Genomic DNA, 16,340 nt, shown 5'->3' on the forward strand with positions numbered 1-16,340 from the left:
TTTACCAAGACCATTGCTCTGCATTTAACAGATTCTGCACTACCCTCAGATTGTACATGGTCAGTAGACTCCCAAAGTACCTTCTTTTGCTTCCACTTCAGTTGGCATGGTCTGCCTAAGGACCCAGCCCTATCTGTTTAAAACACAGGTGGTTGTTACTAATATTGTGTCTATGTTAGGCTTTTTGATAGAAGCCCATCTCTCTGTGCCATGTGGTTTTAATTGTGTAGTTCATAGGAACACTACAAAGAGCTGGAAAAAATCCTGATTCTTTTGGAAGTCTTTTAATAAGACAGTGTGTCATGCTTTCTTTAAACTCTCTGGTAAGAGAGTTCCTCAGGACTCTGTGGTGTCCCTGCTCATGGCAGTGGAGTGGAACTAGATGAGCTTTAAGGTCCCTTCCAACCCAAACCATTCTATGCTTCTGTGATACCTCACCTGCCATAGTCTCCTGCTACATAGGAGTCTCTACCTATCTGGTCTCTTAAGAGAGGGAGGGGTAAGCCATCTTGAGCAGTAGTGACACCTGAAGTTGGCACAGGCACAGATTAGTAGGTTCGGGAGGCATCCACTGAATCACTCTCTGGCCACAGCTGTGGGAGCACTGTCTTCTCCTCTGCAAAAGGGAGATGAGAGTCCTGAAAAGAGAAGACCAGTGTGTTGCCTGAAGAACACTTCCACTTTTAAAACATGGATTAATTTCTCTTCTTTGCAGTAATTACCAGTTATATCTGGCATTTCTACAAGTAGGAAATTCACAAAAGAATCTACAACAGAACTGGGGTAGAACAGAACAAAATCAGGAGCTCGGAATGGTGGAATTACTGTGAGGTGTGGAAAAGGGCATGTGGGCAGTATGTAGTCCCTGACTCCGGCTGTAACCCTGGCACAGTATTACTGGCAGAAGAAATAAAAGATGTTAATGTTAGAATTGACCACTTTTAAAATTGCCATCTGAGGGTTGTGCTGTAAGATGTCCACAGAATGGGAAATGTCACCACCCAAGGGGAACACAGAAATCCTTATCAGCTGTTGGAAGGGAAATGTAAATGTGAGAATGCAAAAGGTGCCTCTGGCCAATGGGTTACACCTGTGAGCAGCCTATGCTGCACTTGGCTGAGAATTATTTTATTAAGTGCTTCTGCTGGAAGATGGTGTTAGTGGGAAACACAAATGTTTTACAACGAGAAGCTTGTTTCACTGCAAGCAAGATAAAACAGAAATAGGTTTCTAAAACAAAAAAAATCTTTGTCAAAATTACTTTTGGCAATGTTCTTTTAATTATTTCTCATAAGGGACAAATGAGGTTGAAACCTAATTGATGCATTATGATTGATGACTTTTCAGTTACTGGTATGTGAAAGTTAATATTTGGGATGAATCAGAAGTAGGATTAAAAATTTTGTATTTTCTCCCAGAAAATTGTGTGCTGAGGCTATCACTGCCATGTTGCTCAGATGGAATGGCCTCACTGCTGACCTGCTCTTTTGTTGTCTTGTGCAGGATGGGATAAACATTCCTATGGGTACCATGGGGATGATGGGCACTCCTTCTGCTCTTCGGGAACAGGACAGCCCTATGGCCCTACGTTCACCACTGGAGATGTGATCGGCTGCTGTGTCAACCTCATCAACAACACCTGCTTCTACACAAAAAATGGCCACAGCTTAGGTAAGTAAAGAAAGGTGTTCTCAGGAGAGGGATGCTTCTGCCCTACTCTTGCTGCTGCTTACTCTAATACTTGGCATGTGTTATAACACTTGTCCCACATTTGTGGAACAGGAGAGAAAAATAGCTCTGAGCATCAGTCAGGAGTTGTAAACTGGCTGCAAGACAGAAATACTTCCAGCATGTGAAAGGTGTTTTGTGCTGCTCCATCTCTTGAAGTAGGTTAGGATTGCATCCCCAGCTTCTACTCCTTTCCTCTGCTACTGCAAAGCTGGGGGGGGGTTGGATGAGATGGCAGATGGCTGGGCAATGGGGAAATAAAGAAACAGTAAGTTTAGTTAGTGTATTATTCAACTACCTACAAAGCCACTGTATTGGTGTCTTTTCATTTTTAGAAGGGACTTGTCCATCTGTGAGCCTTAACACATCAGTCCCAGCATTCCTAAAGCTAGACATTAATTCAGCTTAAGAAGTCTTACTTAAGTACTGACCTACAATTTTGGTTCGTCCCACAGTTGTTTCAGTATTACCCCTAAAGTTAAGGACTTCAAAACTTTGCCCAGAGGAATCTCCCACAGATGTTTTCCAGGCATCTGTCACATCTGATTTGCCTGAAATAGAAACGTGTGGCCATTTTAACTTAAAATATCTTTCACTTGGATGACGTATTCTCCACCCCAGATAAATTCTTGTCTTTTTTTTTGGGTCATATAAGGCATACAGTACATTTTGGTAACTTGATCTCACTTTTTGTGCTAGAATTCATTTGATTGAGCAGGGATAAGAACTCCTTCCCTTTGCTCCTCCTTGCTGTGTCAGTTCTACTTTGTTGAATTCAAGATGAAGTAACTGGTGGAAAAATACTCTACTTAAAGCATTCAACAGAACAAAAAGTTATTTGGAGTTACATGCTGGGCTGAAGGAAGGAGTAGGATTGGGGTGTGGTGGAGAGTGTGTAATTTCTGGTGAACTCTTAGAAAAAGTACTGGGCACCCTGGTATTGGAGACAGATGGACATGCTGGAGAGAGTTCAGCAAAGGCCTGCCAAGAGGATGAAAGGACTGGAGCATCTGGGAGTGGGAGGGGATTCTGCACCTCTGCTGTGCTCTGGGAAGATCCCCCCACTACATCCAGCTCTGGGGCAATAACACAAAGAGGGACATGGAGTTCTTGGAGTGAGTTCAGAGGAGGCCACGGAAATGCTACGAGGGCTGGAGCAGCTCTGCTCTGGAGACAGGCTGAGAGAGCTGGGCTGGTTCAGCCTGGAGAAGAGAAAGCTCCAGGAGACCTTAGAGCAGCTCCAGTGCCTAAAGGGGCTACAAGAAAGCTGGAGAGGGGCTTTTGACAAGGGCCTGTAGGGACAGGACAAGGGGGAATGGCTTTGAACTGACAGAGGGGAGACAGAGATGAGATCTTAGGCAGAAGTTCTTCCCTGTGAGGGTGCTGAGGCCCTGGCACAGGTTGCCCAGAGAAGCTGTGGCTGCCCCATCCCTGGCAGTGTTCAAGGCCAGGTTGGCCGGGGCTTGGAGCAACATGCTCTAGTGGAAGGTGTCCCTGCCCATGGCAGGGGGTTGGAACTGGATGAGCTTTAAGGTCCCTTCCAACACAAACCACTCTGATTCTATGATCTGTTGGAGGGGAAAGGCTGAAAGAGCTGGGGCTGTTCAGGCTGGTAAAGAGAAGTCTCAGGGGGATCTCATCAATATGTGTAGATAACTGAACGAAGGGTGCAAAACAGAGAGAGCCAGGCTTTACTCAGTAGTGCCCAGTGCCAGGATGAGAAGCCATGGGCACAAACTGAAGCACAGGAGGTTCCCTCTGAACATCAGGAGACACTTTAACTCTGAGGGTGACTGAGCATTAGCACAGGTTGCCCAGAGGAGTCATGGAGTCGCCCTTAAGGTTTTCAGAAGTCGTCTGACATAGTCCTGGGCAACCAGCTGTGGGTGGCCTTCCTTGGGTAGAGGAGTTGGACCAGATTATGGTGCCTCCAACCTCAGCCAGTGTGTGATTCTTTGAAGGTAGCACACTATGCTAGAGGTATATCAGAGGTATGGATCTGAGATGTGGGTTTTGCACCCTCAAATCTCAAGAAGAATTCTTCCTTTGAGGCAGATGCAGGGAGGTCTGGTGCTCCTGCAGAAAGAACTTCATGGGGAAAGTTGTTCTCAGTTTTCCGCTAATTTCGTTCACCCCGTTTGTTTGATGGTTGCCTGGAAATGAGGCACGTGCTTTCTGAGAAGCATTCTCAATAGAGTCTGTGACCCTGCATTCAGCAACAAGTCCTGATGCTTTGCAGCAGGTCAGGAGGTTTCCATTCTTTGAGCATCTTTGAGACTTGTTTTTAACATTCTAGTTTTATAAATGGAGCCTTGATCAGGATCCCAGTGGGGAGCTTCTGAGAGCTGAGAGTTTCATCTGGCTTCTTTTTTGAAATTATAACTGTTTATAGTCAGACCATCTGTGATGCTGGGTGTGTCCTAGTGAAGACTTGTGGTTTACTACCTGGTGCGATCGGTCACAGGCAAAGACACTAGGAGTCATTTGTAGTCTGTAAGTATTAGTTAATTGACCAGATTTCTATTACCTAGATTGTTCTAAATTTAGTTTGTAATCTATGGATGTTGCCCTTGTCAGTCAGGTACCGGGAGGACAAGCAGAGGTGTGAAAGCAACTGCTGATGGTGTAGAGCAGGAACTGTTGCTTAGGAATGAGGAAAGTTCCCCATACAACAGTGACTAAGATACTGAAATAGTTAAAAAGATTTCACAAAATCTCTCCCTTTGGTTGCTGTCCTTGATATTTAGTGTGTGTTTACATAGAAGTAGTGCAGTGGCCTGTGCTTGCTGTTTTCCTTTGTTGGAGGGGGTGATTTTCCAGCTTCACCATTTTTCAGCCTGACAGTGCCGTTGCTTTTGACCTCAATGAAAGCATGACAGTCAGGAAGAGGCCAGGTCTTCTGCTTAATGAATACAGATTTGTTTGTTTGAAATTTCATTTCTTCTAAGTGACCAGGAGTCTGCAGAGTAGGAGGGATGTTCTAGAAATTGTCCCTTGCTCCATGCTCTGCTCTGTTCCCAGGGCTGTCCTATGCCTGGTTCTCTTGGCAAATAAAGCCAAGCACAGAGCATGATTCAGTGTCATTACCATCTTTGAATTCTTTGCCTGATGTCCTGAACCTGGATTTGTTTTGTTGGACATTTGGAGATCTTTATAGAAGTGAAGTTACCTGGTCTTTCTTTCTTGATTTTTAGTGCTCCTTTTACTTCAAAGATGGGCTTTTGGGTGAAAAGCTGTGTTTTCTAATGTGCCATTGAATGATCCCATGGTGAGCAGCCTACCCGACAGTGAGCACTGTCAGTGGGAAGAAACAGGAAAGGAAGGGAATTAAGTTACACTATGCTTGGAGAACAGCATTAAATAAAAGCATTGCTGTCTCCTGGGTGTCCTCCTCTTTGGCTTTCAGATGTATGGTATAAGACTTGAGATGTACGCAAAGATTATAGGTAGGAGACTCTCCTGAGCGTTCACAACTGGTTCGTTTATGTACCAGCCACTCTTTGAGCTATAGTGGTATAATGGTTGTACTCAGAGATGAGAGATGATGTAGTTAGAGTAGACAGAGTGATGGAAGTACTAGGGAGTACCAGACCATCACTCATTGCTGGGCAGACCCCACAAAAGCTGCTGCAACATTCTACTGTCTTTTTACGAAGAAAGAAAACCTCAGCCAGGAAGACTGTTGCTAAGTGCCAGTGGTGCTACTGGTAAAGAAACAGAGCATTCAAGAGAAGTGCTCCCCAGTGAATGCTGAGAAGAGATGTCCCATGGGCTGTGAATCACAGTCTGTTACACAGCTTCTCACAGGCACAGAACACATAGATTTAAGACAGGAGGTGAGGCAGGTGTCAGCAGAGGAACCAAGAGCAGATGGAGGCAGGAAAAATGATTTATTTGAAAGTCTGAATGCCTTCTGTGCTGGTGGAAGCATATCCTTGAAGGTCTTGAACATTTCATGATACTTAATGCTAACCTGAGAATCTCATTTTTGGGTTGTGTAAACCCAAGGTTTACCTGGAAGGGGATGAATGTGCTTTTTTCTTGATGTTCCCTGACATAAAGCACCTGAAGCTGTATATGTCTTGTCTTAAGAAATGAGGTAATTTCTTAATAATAATTTCTTAATATGCTGCAGATATCAGAAATATTCATGAGACAGTCAGCCCCTTTGTGATGCCAGTTAGCTTGACAGCAGGGTTCCAGTGCCCTGCCTCTGGGCATTTGAATTTGTCATTTTTAACAGAATTGCAGTAGCTTTGTCTTTCCTTAAACATGGTATCTGCTCTTCACACCATTTCTCTCTTCACCTTTACAATCTCTCCTTTTCATATGTTAATTAGACATCCCCCCTTTTGTTTTCCTTACAGTTTCTGCTGTTGCTTAACTATGATCCTCCATTGTCTCCATATTTTCTATTTAATCAGATCCATCAGGAGAATGGATTAAGAACTGTGTTCTTGGTTATCGAAATTGTGGATGTTATTGTTGAAGCTAAGTACTGAACTGGAAACATCCCACCAAAACTGTGTGACATCATGCGTAGTCTTAATACCCTGTTCTGGAATATGCATTGAATGTCTTCTGGCTACTGATAAAATGCTTTTGACAAGTTCTGAGCAGAGTCTTGGCAGTAAAAAACATGATGTGATATGACTAGAAGCGTGGTGAGGGAGAACTAGGAGAGAAAGAGAGAGAAATAGATGAGAGAAGGGAGACCGGTACCTAAAGGGGGCTGACAAGAAATTTGGAGAGGCGCTTTTTACAAAGACGGGTAGTGACAGGATAAATGGAAATGGCTTTAAACTTTTATTTGACTTAGTTATGTAATAGGATGCAAAACATACAAATGCCTTAATTTAAAGGCAATGTAAGAAGCTTATTTGTAGAATCACAAGTTAGTTTTCACTGGTACAAGGTCCAAGCTGGCATCATGTTAATGAAACCATGTTCATGATTTATTTAGTAAAATATTAATAATTTTTTTCCAGAGAATTTCATTTTGAATCTGTGCTGTATAGATTAGTAAATATTTCATAGAATCACAGACTGGTTTGGGTTGGAAGGGACTTTAAATCTCATCCAGTTCCAACCCCCTGCCATGGGCAGGGACACCTTCCACTAGAGCATGTTGCCCCAAGCCCCGGCCAACCTGCCCTTGAACACTGCCAGGGATGGGGCAGCCACAGCTTCTCTGGGCAACCTGTGCCAGGGCCTCAGCACCCTCACAGGGAAGAACTTCTGCGTAAAATCTCATCTCTGTCTCCCCTCTGTCAGGTTAAAGCCATTCCCCCTTGTCCAAAGCCCCTCTCCAGCTTTCTTGTAGCCCCTTTAGGCACTGGAGCTGCTCTAAGGTCTCCTGGAGCTTTCTCTTCTCCAGGCTGAACCAGCCCAGCTCTCTCAGCCTGTCTCCAGAGCAGAGCTGCTCCAGCCCTCACAGCATCTCCATGGCCTCCTCTGGACTTGCTCCAAGAACTCCACATCCCTCTTGTGTTATTGCCCCAGAGCTGGACGTAGGACTGTAGTGGGGGATCTCCCCAGAGTGTATTAGAGTTGCAGAATCTCCTCCCTTGACCTACTGGCCTTGCAGATGCTGAGCATTGCAAAGCTGTGCCCTGGGGTAGCCTGTTGCTAGCTGAGCCTTGTCTTTGGCCACAACTCTGTTGGCCATCCTAGGCAGTGGCTGCCTTTGTCTCAGCATCTCTTTTCTGGCATGCTAAATGTAAATGAAAAGGGAAACTGTACTTATTTTCCATCTCTTTTATTTGGAACTGTAGCAGCGTAGTTGAAAATGCACCTGTTCTTGGCACACTATTTCACCAGTGCTCTTGGGTCCTGTTGCAAGGCTCTTCCCCAGCAGTAATGCAAAGTTTTGAATATTAATTTCTGTCTCTTTGGCTAGTAAGAACTGATTGTAGGCTAAACCAAAGCAGTGTTACAGTACAACTCTGTTTTTGAAGCCAAAGTGAGTCTTGAAAACAGTTCCTTCATGGTAACAGTGGGAGAAGCAAAGGAAAGAGGAACTGCCTTTTAGAAAATGAAATTTTTGGGGCAAATGTTGGAAACATTTAGGCTTTTCCCTGAACCTTTCTCCAGATGCAAAACCTTGCAGAGGAGGGGTCTGGGGAGGAGAGTTACTTCTAGATACAAAAAGTGGTGAAGAGCAGGGTCAGAGCTGAGAGTTACTGAAACACAGCAATGTTTTGTAGCATTTTAAGGATGTAGCCAAGCAGGAAGAAAATCCTTTGTCTTTTTAATTCTGATATTTTTCCTCCCACAGGTATAGCCTTTACAGACCTCCCTGTAAGTACACCTCTTCAGTATTTCAACTATGGATGCAAACAGAAGGGAGGGGGAAGAGTGTGTGTGTGATTCTGTTTGATTCTTGTTAAAGAAATGGTAAAGCCTTACTGAAATATGTGGATGCTCCTTTTTCTGTGACTTTGTGATCCTGTGCTTGGGTTTGTGGGCTACTTACATGCCTCCTCTCATCCCTCACCACCTCTAGAGGGTGAGGCATCCTCTAGAGGCAGTGAGGGATCCTTCTCCTGGAATTAAAGCAAGGATTCAAACTTCATTACAGGTCAGTGTCTTCCCAATGCAGCTTTGACTGTGGGGAGCGTATGTGCAAAGCCATTGAGTAGCCTCTCATATGTCCCATCATCAGGCTGGCTGTAGCGTGTGTGCTCATCACAGAGGTTTTTGACAGGCCTTCTCCCGTGATGAGTAACCAGCTTATGGAATCACTGGAGGAATGTGTTTGGCATCCATGTGGGGCTGATTGTTACTCTAATTCACCAACTAATACCAAGCTACTCTTGAGTGCACTGACACCAGCTGAGTTACACCAAGCAGCAGCATCTAGTCAGAACACAGGAAAGCACGACTTTCGCAATGGGTCATGAGCAAAACCATGGTTGCTCTTTTTCAGACTCAAGTGCTCCTAAACGAGGAGCAGATTCTTAGGAAAAGAAGATAAAACCAGGTCAGGCATACACCAATACATCTACTGCACCCACTTCCCTCATACAAACAACTTTCTGTCCCTGAGGTTGTACTCCTGTCTTTGTACTTAATAACCCTAAGTGAATTTCCTCTGAGGAATTCCGTATTTTCCATAACTTAGGCCTTCAAAGTGCTGATTTTCTTGGCTGACTTCTGCACTGTGTGGAAGAAAGCTTGCTCTTCTCTAACTGGCACCTCCTGCCAAAAAACGTATTTTGTTCCTCTAATTTTTGTGTTGTGAGAATTAATGCCTAGCAGTCCCTGTTCGCCTTCCCAATGGGGTACACAGCTTTACCAATCTCTCCCATATTTCAGCCAGTGTCTGTGCTGAAAGATGTTCCAGTTATTTAATTTGCCTTTTCACATCAGCTGTCAATACAGCTTTTTCCTTGGTTCCCAGGCTCGCTGAGCCCAGGGCATCCCCCATCTTGCTGTTTCTTGATCTCACCAAGTGATCCTTACAGGGTCTCATGCTTCTTTGTGTGTCCTGTGCAAAGGAGATGCTGGTTTAGTGTTAAACTGGAAGAACACCTGATCAGGTGGTTTTGCAGATCAGCTATTCAAACGCCTTGTGACAGGGTCTCCAGTTTGAAGGTTGGAGAGTAAGTATCTGTATGCCTTTTACCAGCCAGTTTGCTGAGCTGTTTTCCATGGAAATGTCCTTCTGGCTTTTACAGCAGCAGCTGATCCATAACTGTTACTGTGCAACAGGAAGGAAAAGAGTGCCTCTATAGGCCTCCTGCTATTGAGAATTATCTTCCATGAGATAATTTCTCTTTAAAACGAGGTTTAGAAACACTTGAGTGGGTCGTTTCACCTCCTGACTGTGAATGCAAGCAAGAACAGCAGACTTCTGCCCCAGTGTGGGTTTTGGACATTCCTCTTCATGTGCTAAATGGCCCAGCTGTTGTATTGGCTTCACCTGACTATCATCAGTCCATCAGTCCTGTTACCCCCTTCCAATATCCTTCCCTTGAATTCCTGTCTTCTTCCATCACCCTTGCAGGCACCTCTGTGTTCCATGTCCTTTTCTGGCCCTTTTTGTTCCCTTGGTCCACGGCTTCTTTGTTGTTCTTCCAACCAGTTCAGGTTGCTGCCCTTTCCTGAAGAAGTAGATACCAGCCCCAAGACAGACTTTTGGTTTAAATATAACAACTATTGTCAGAGACTGTAGAAGTCTTGAGGTAGCAGGGAATTGGAAGCTGGTGTAACTTGCAAGTGGTATTTTTCATCCAGGCTTGAACGCAATGTACATGTGTAAGGTATAGAAGAGAAAACATCCATCTTATGAAGGTTATGCAAAGTAATCTCTTTTCTTCACCTGCTAAAACCAGTCTAAAAATTGAACTGCAAGCAGGAACAGAAGCAGCAGACCCATCTGAGTTACCTTGGAGTTCTCTTTGAGCAGCTTGACACACAGTTTTGGCCCTGGGTCTGTTCTACAGCTAACTCCTGAAATCCCCCACAAAGGGGCTGTAGAAAGAAAGCTTTTTCTTATATTCCAGCCAGTGCGATGAAGCTGACTTCACACATCAGTGAGAAGCACGGCTAGTAGGCCCCATCACTTTTACACCTTCTAAGCTTAAATAACTTTTAGGGTTGGCATGTCCATGAGATTACACAAGGAATTAATTTGACCCTTCAAAACATTATACCAGTCTAGAAATTGTTTCCTTGAAGTGCTTATTGCAAAATTCCCCTATTCAAGGCAAATGATGAAGACAATATTTTGCAATATTCACAATATTAGGAAGTTGGAATGGATACTTTCAGCTGAAAGCCACATTTTGTTGTGATAAGTTACACATGGTGAAATGTATTTGCTTCAGCTTTTTTCAATTCCCTCTGAAGAGTTTTTGCATTTCTGTGAAAATACTGTGAGGGATTAGCGTAGGCTGAAATTAATGCAAAAATAACTGCTTGCAAATAGAAGGGAATATCCTGCAGAGGGATTTTTCCCTTTTATACCAGTTTAAGTCAATCCTGAGGCCCAACTCTCTTATTTACACAAGCACATATGAGGTTCATCCTGCATGCTGGTTTGATGAAATGTGGAAAAGCAGAATGTGGAAGAGCCCAGGGTAGGATTGTGGGCGTGCAAAGGGACAAGGGGGTTAAAAACCAAGTCAGAATGAAGTAGGAAGCTGTGAGCAGCTAACCAGCATCAGAGGCAAGAGGTGGTCCAAATGTTATGGGGGAAGGTATGAAGAGCTTGGCAGGAGAAGCATCTGCTTGGTCAGTGGGCTCTGGGGTGATGTCTCCCTGCACCTGGCAGGGTGGTGGAGATATGTGTAGTTTCCAACAGTTGCTGACCAGAGAGGACACGTCTCACATGTGAAAAACGTAATTTTAACTTGGAGGTGATTTGGGAGCAGGTGGGGGTGGGCAGCTTCCCCTCAAAGATGAACACACCCCAAAGTGGACGAAAAATATGTGAGATGTTGTAACTTGGGGTGTTTTACTTCTAACTTCCAGGTATTTTGGGTGTCGGATTCCTGGCTTTGGATGTCCTTGGGTTCATAATACTAAAAAGCTAAGTTAATAAAGAAGCTGACGTTATGGACTGCAGAAAAGATCTGATCCCTCTTTACAGATATTTCCATGTCAGCAAGGTTTGAAAGAGGAGAGACTGACTTTGAACATGGCGTTTTCCTCTGGTACCTTTTCCTGTGCCATGCTGTTGTTTTCTTTGCGCATCTCTAACCCAGCAACTTCCTTGGTGTGAGAATAGGAAAGGAGGAGGTGTGCTGAGTCAGCAATGATGTGGTCATCCTCATTTCCAGCCTGTATTTATAGATTCATGTTTTTTCCTTTGTTTTTTTGAGATTTGATCATTTCAGAGGTAGAGGGGGTTGGTCAGGACCTTATTCAGTTGAGTTTTGAAATTCTCAGGGGACAAAAGTGCTTCAGTCTCCTTAGAAACCTGCTCTGGTCCTTAACCCTTACAAGGAAAAATTTCTTCCTTATGTGCCATCAAAATTTCCCTGGCTGCAACTTGTGTCCATTGTCTTTCACTGAATACCCTTGAGAAGAATCTGTCTCCATCTTTTTTATCACATCCCTTTTGGGAGTGGAAGACTTGCAGTTAGGTTTTCCTTTTTGACTTCTCCAGCGTAATTACTTTGGCCTCTTCTTACGTGCTGTGCACTCCAACCCTCCTACCGTCATAACAGAACCCTGCTGGGCCCCGTTTGTGTATTTTTCTTGTCCTGGGGATGTGGATGTGGAGGAGGGGAACCAAGTATGGTACTGCAGATGTAACCACGCCAGCGAAAGCAGGGAGAAGTAATCTCTTCCCAAATCATGCTGGCTCCATTTTTGCCAATGGGATTATGGTTCTGCTGAGTTCTGCCTCATTAATACATTAGTAGAAAGTGAAATCCACAGCAAGGTTTCAAGGGGCAATCAGTGTTGTTGCCAATGTCTCAGCTCTCTGCAATAGTGAAAAACGAGTTGGATAAATGTTCCAGATAAATGCAGGGAAACCCATGCCCCTCACTGTAAAGGAGGAGAGAACTTAGGCTTTCTTTAGGATGACCGCCTACCCCACAGTAGTAGATCTTGCTGATCTTGAGCTAGAGGGAGAAGTCTGCCCTTCTGCTGATCTAACATCTGACATGGGGTTCCACCATGAGCAAGATACCACAACCAGACACCTTCCAGACTCTTAATTCCACTGCAGATGTCCATGTGCCTAGCCCAGTGTCTGGTTTCTGACTGGGTCGGTATCCAGCGTGTCAGAGCAAAGTGAGAAAATCCAACACCAAACAGTGAGTCAGCAGCATGGGAGAGATTTCTCCCTGAACCCTGTGAACTATAGCAGATGGTCTGAAGCAGAGGATTAGTGAAGTTTCTGTTGCAAACAAAAAAGTAATTTGTGCTGCAGAAAAGTAACATGACAGTGAATGGAACATGCTTTTAGAAAATATGATCCAGAGTGATGAGAACTGGGCACCCCTAAACCTTTTCTTATGCCATTTCTCTTTTCCCCACATTTAAGTGGCTCAGGGATTCAGTTCATATCCAGAAAATTACTCTTAAAAGAGCCTGAATTCAGAGAACTCCTGGATAGATTTGACTACCTATTCTCAATTAGATCATCTTTAGAAGCAGATTTACTGGCTGAATTTTAGAGGTATTTTCACAGTGATAATTTTTTCTTTTCCCCATATTTTGGTGGTGGGTGAAAGCTTCCATTTAGATCCATAGGCTTGTTCTTAAAATGAAATTCATCTGTCAGCAGTGGAATTTCTTCTATGGATAACTTGCTGTCTTGGGACCATCGAAGACTTAACCTCAGAGCTCCACTACCAGCCATTCCCTTGTCATCAGAGATGTAAAATATTCAGAGAGCAGCTGCCAAGGAATAAGAGAAATCTGTCAAAAAAAAAAACGGAGAACACATAGATCTGTTGATTGACATAATACCCCTTTCATTTTTATTATTCTTGATGTTGATCCTCTTCTTCTTACTATTATTATTATTAGCTGCTGGATCTTGAATTTTGGTAGAAATTGCTTAGAAAACTGAGCCAGGAAATAGACAGGCCATTGGCAGCAGCCATGGCATCAATCACTGACTGCTGGGAGATTGAACCCATGGTTCTAGTTTTATGCAGTAGTTTTCATAGCTGCACAATAAGTTATGGGTTCCTTGAGAGGTCTGTAAAGGGCTGTTGCCCCTCCCTACTCCAGTACATTGTTCAATGTAAAGAGCAGCATTTCTATCTTTCCAAACCATGTAACTGGAACAGAAAGCTGGGTTTAATAGAGGGCTTTTTTTCCTTCCTTCCTAGTCAAATCTCTACCCTACAGTGGGTCTCCAGACTCCAGGAGAGATAGTCGATGCCAACTTTGGGCAGCAGCCATTTGTGTTCGACATTGAGGACTACATGAGGGAGTGGCGAGCGAAGATACAGACCACCATTAAGCGGTTTCCCATAGGAGACAGATTAGGCGAGTGGCAAGCCATGCTGCAGAAGTAAGTCACTGTTTTGGTGTTCAGCTTCCTCCGTTCTGTTAGGCTATAAATACTTTTTTAATGCTAATTTATGCATTCTTATGGCAAAAATTGACAGGCAGTGCATTTTGCTCAAATTGTTTTACCCTTTGTTTTGTTGTTTGATAGTCTTTCCTATGTAGATTGCTGCTGTTTCAAATGTAAAAGATATGGGAGAAGTTTTCAGCCAAAGACTGCATGAAAGCTTGTAGGAATGGAAGAACATACACTTTGAGGTGATGCACTGGGGGATGGGGAGGGAAAAGGACACCATAAAAACTCTAACATAGGAGAAAAGCCAGTATGTAAGTCAGCTAAACTGAGAAATGAAAGAGCAAGAAATAGTGTAAACCAAAGGCTTCCAAACCCAACTTAACTGAAATCACAGCTATGGCACTTTGTAAATGTATGAATATTGAATGCATTTCTAACGGCAAAAAGGATTGAGTGGAACTTGATGAGAACAATTAACAAGAGTTGTCAGAAGTCAAGAGTATCTTCTGCCTGAAGAAGGCCAGAACTAAGGCTTCACAGCTTGGAAACAGGTAATTGAGGAAGGTGGGCTGTAGTGGTCTGTTGTCAGTCATTCACACCATGAAGGGCATGACTAGAAAGTGATTATTCACTGTTTCTCAAACCACAAGAACTAGAGAAAAAGCATCTTCTGGCTTAAAAACAATTTTTTCTTTTTCACTGAAACTGTGGAATTGCTGCTGCAAGAAGTAGTGGGAGTTTAAGTAGATTTTAATAGATACACATTTAAATATTCACAGTAATTCACGGAAACCAATTCCATGGTTATATTTTAAACCTCCAGGTCTATGGCTGTTGCTTCTATCTCTGATTACAGAGAACTTTGTTTCACCTTTTTATTACATTCTTTCCCGAAACAGCTGACACTGGTCACTATCATCCAGGAGACTTAGATGCACTGATAATCGCATCCATGTGATCGTTCTTCTTTTCTGTTAGTCTTGTGTTTAGTTATTTGCAGATAATCCAGGGTAGCCAGCAAAACCTTTGAAAAACAACTAGCAGAAGCTATTGAAAATAATATCTTTCTTCACAAAAATAAGGAACAGGAGGCTGCCAGGGAGTTTGTTGGGCCTATAGGAAGACTGCAGTATAGAAAGAGACCTTGGGGAGGATAAGAGCATAAGCAGTTGAATTCTTTGCCTGTGTGTCCATGTCGTGGTTTAAGCCCAGTCGGTAACTCTGAACCACGCAGCCACTCGTTCACTCCCCCAGTTCTTCGTCTCCCTGCTCCTGGAGGGATGGGGAGGAGAATCGGAAGAATGTAACTCCCACGGGTTGAGATAACAGCACTCCAGTAACTAAGGTATAATACAAAACAACTACTGCTACCACAAATAATAATAATGATAAAGGGAAATAACAAGGGAAGAGGATACAATTGCTCACCACCCACTGACCGATATTCAGCCCGACCCGAGCAGTGATCTGGGCCTTCTGGGTAACTCCCCCCAGTTTATACACTGGGTATGACGTGCTGTGGTATGGAATACCCCTTTGGCCAGTTTGGGTCAGGTGTCCTGTCTCTGCTTCCTCCTGGCTTCCCCTCCTCTCTGGCAGAGCATGAGACTGAGAAAGTCCTTGGTCAGAGTAAACATAACTTAGCAACAACTAAAAGCATTAGTGTTATCAGTGTTGTTCCCAGACTGAAAGTCAAAAACACAGCCCTGCACCAGCTACTAAGAACGAGAAAAAAATGACTGCTGTAGCTGAAGCCAGGACAGTATCCACCCCTTATTCCATACCATTCACGTCATGCTCTGATCCCACATTTTTCAATATACCATTGCTTTTGTCTCATATATATATCGACCTCGACCGAGCACCCACACCCAAAGAGAGATATCATTCCTTAGTCCATGGAGCAATCCCTATAAAGCTTCTGAATTCATCCAGTCCATGGTGTCAGGCTCCATCTCTTGTAACAGGCTTTCAGGGCAGGGGGGACAGTGTGTAGTGTTAAGTTGTTGCCTGCTGATGACACCACTGAACTCGTCTGGTCACTGCTGAGCTCATCTGGTTTCGCCAAAATTCATTCTTTGCTGGGGTGATAATTGGAGGGAAGTCAGGGTCAGTTGCTGGTGACCTGAAGACATCTAACTGGTGGACTATAAAAGTGTTATATGGCAGGCAACAGCATACAATTGAGTTCACTGTCTGCTTTCCCCCAAAATTAAATCCCCTTGAGGTACACATCAGAATTCCCCATCTTCCCGCATTACCCACCAAGTATATCCAGGTCCCTGAGCAAAAGCAACCCCACGAGTGGGTTTGCCTTTACCTGAAGCGGGAATAACCCAGACTGTCTTCCCCAGCAAATTCTTTATGTGCACCACAGGGACTTTATCCCCCTCTGCACTGCGTAAAAGTTCTGATTGGGCTGGGCCAGCCCTGTTGGCAGATCCCCTGGTGTTGACCAGGTAACTCTATGATTCTATGATTCACACAACTCTTGGTAAATGTGTGTCTCAGTGTTTGAAAGTCCCACTACCCATTGGTGTAGTTTTTAACAGCCCATTGTACCGTTTGCTTTTCCCAGAGGCTGGGGCATGGTATGGACGTAGGGACCAACACCCAA

At 43.9% G+C, this 16,340-nt stretch overlaps 1 protein-coding gene across 1 annotated transcript in view; it reads left to right on the forward strand.

Moving 5' to 3' along the window:
- Window positions 1–1,503: 1,503 nt before the first annotated feature.
- Window positions 1,504–16,340, forward strand: part of RANBP10 (RAN binding protein 10) — a gene marked incomplete at its 5' end in the record, with an annotated part of 31,854 nt that continues 17,017 nt past the window's right edge. Inside the window, 3 exons of the mRNA XM_010009878.1 lie at window positions 1,504–1,671; window positions 8,006–8,028; window positions 13,527–13,711. Of these exons, the coding sequence (XP_010008180.1) occupies window positions 1,504–1,671; window positions 8,006–8,028; window positions 13,527–13,711 (376 nt within the window). The remainder of the gene's footprint in view (window positions 1,672–8,005; window positions 8,029–13,526; window positions 13,712–16,340) is intronic.

The sequence above is a fragment of the Nestor notabilis genome, unplaced genomic scaffold, assembly GCF_000696875.1.
Source record: "Nestor notabilis isolate BGI_N333 unplaced genomic scaffold, ASM69687v1 scaffold8822, whole genome shotgun sequence".
Lineage (NCBI taxonomy): Eukaryota > Metazoa > Chordata > Aves > Psittaciformes > Psittacidae > Nestor > Nestor notabilis.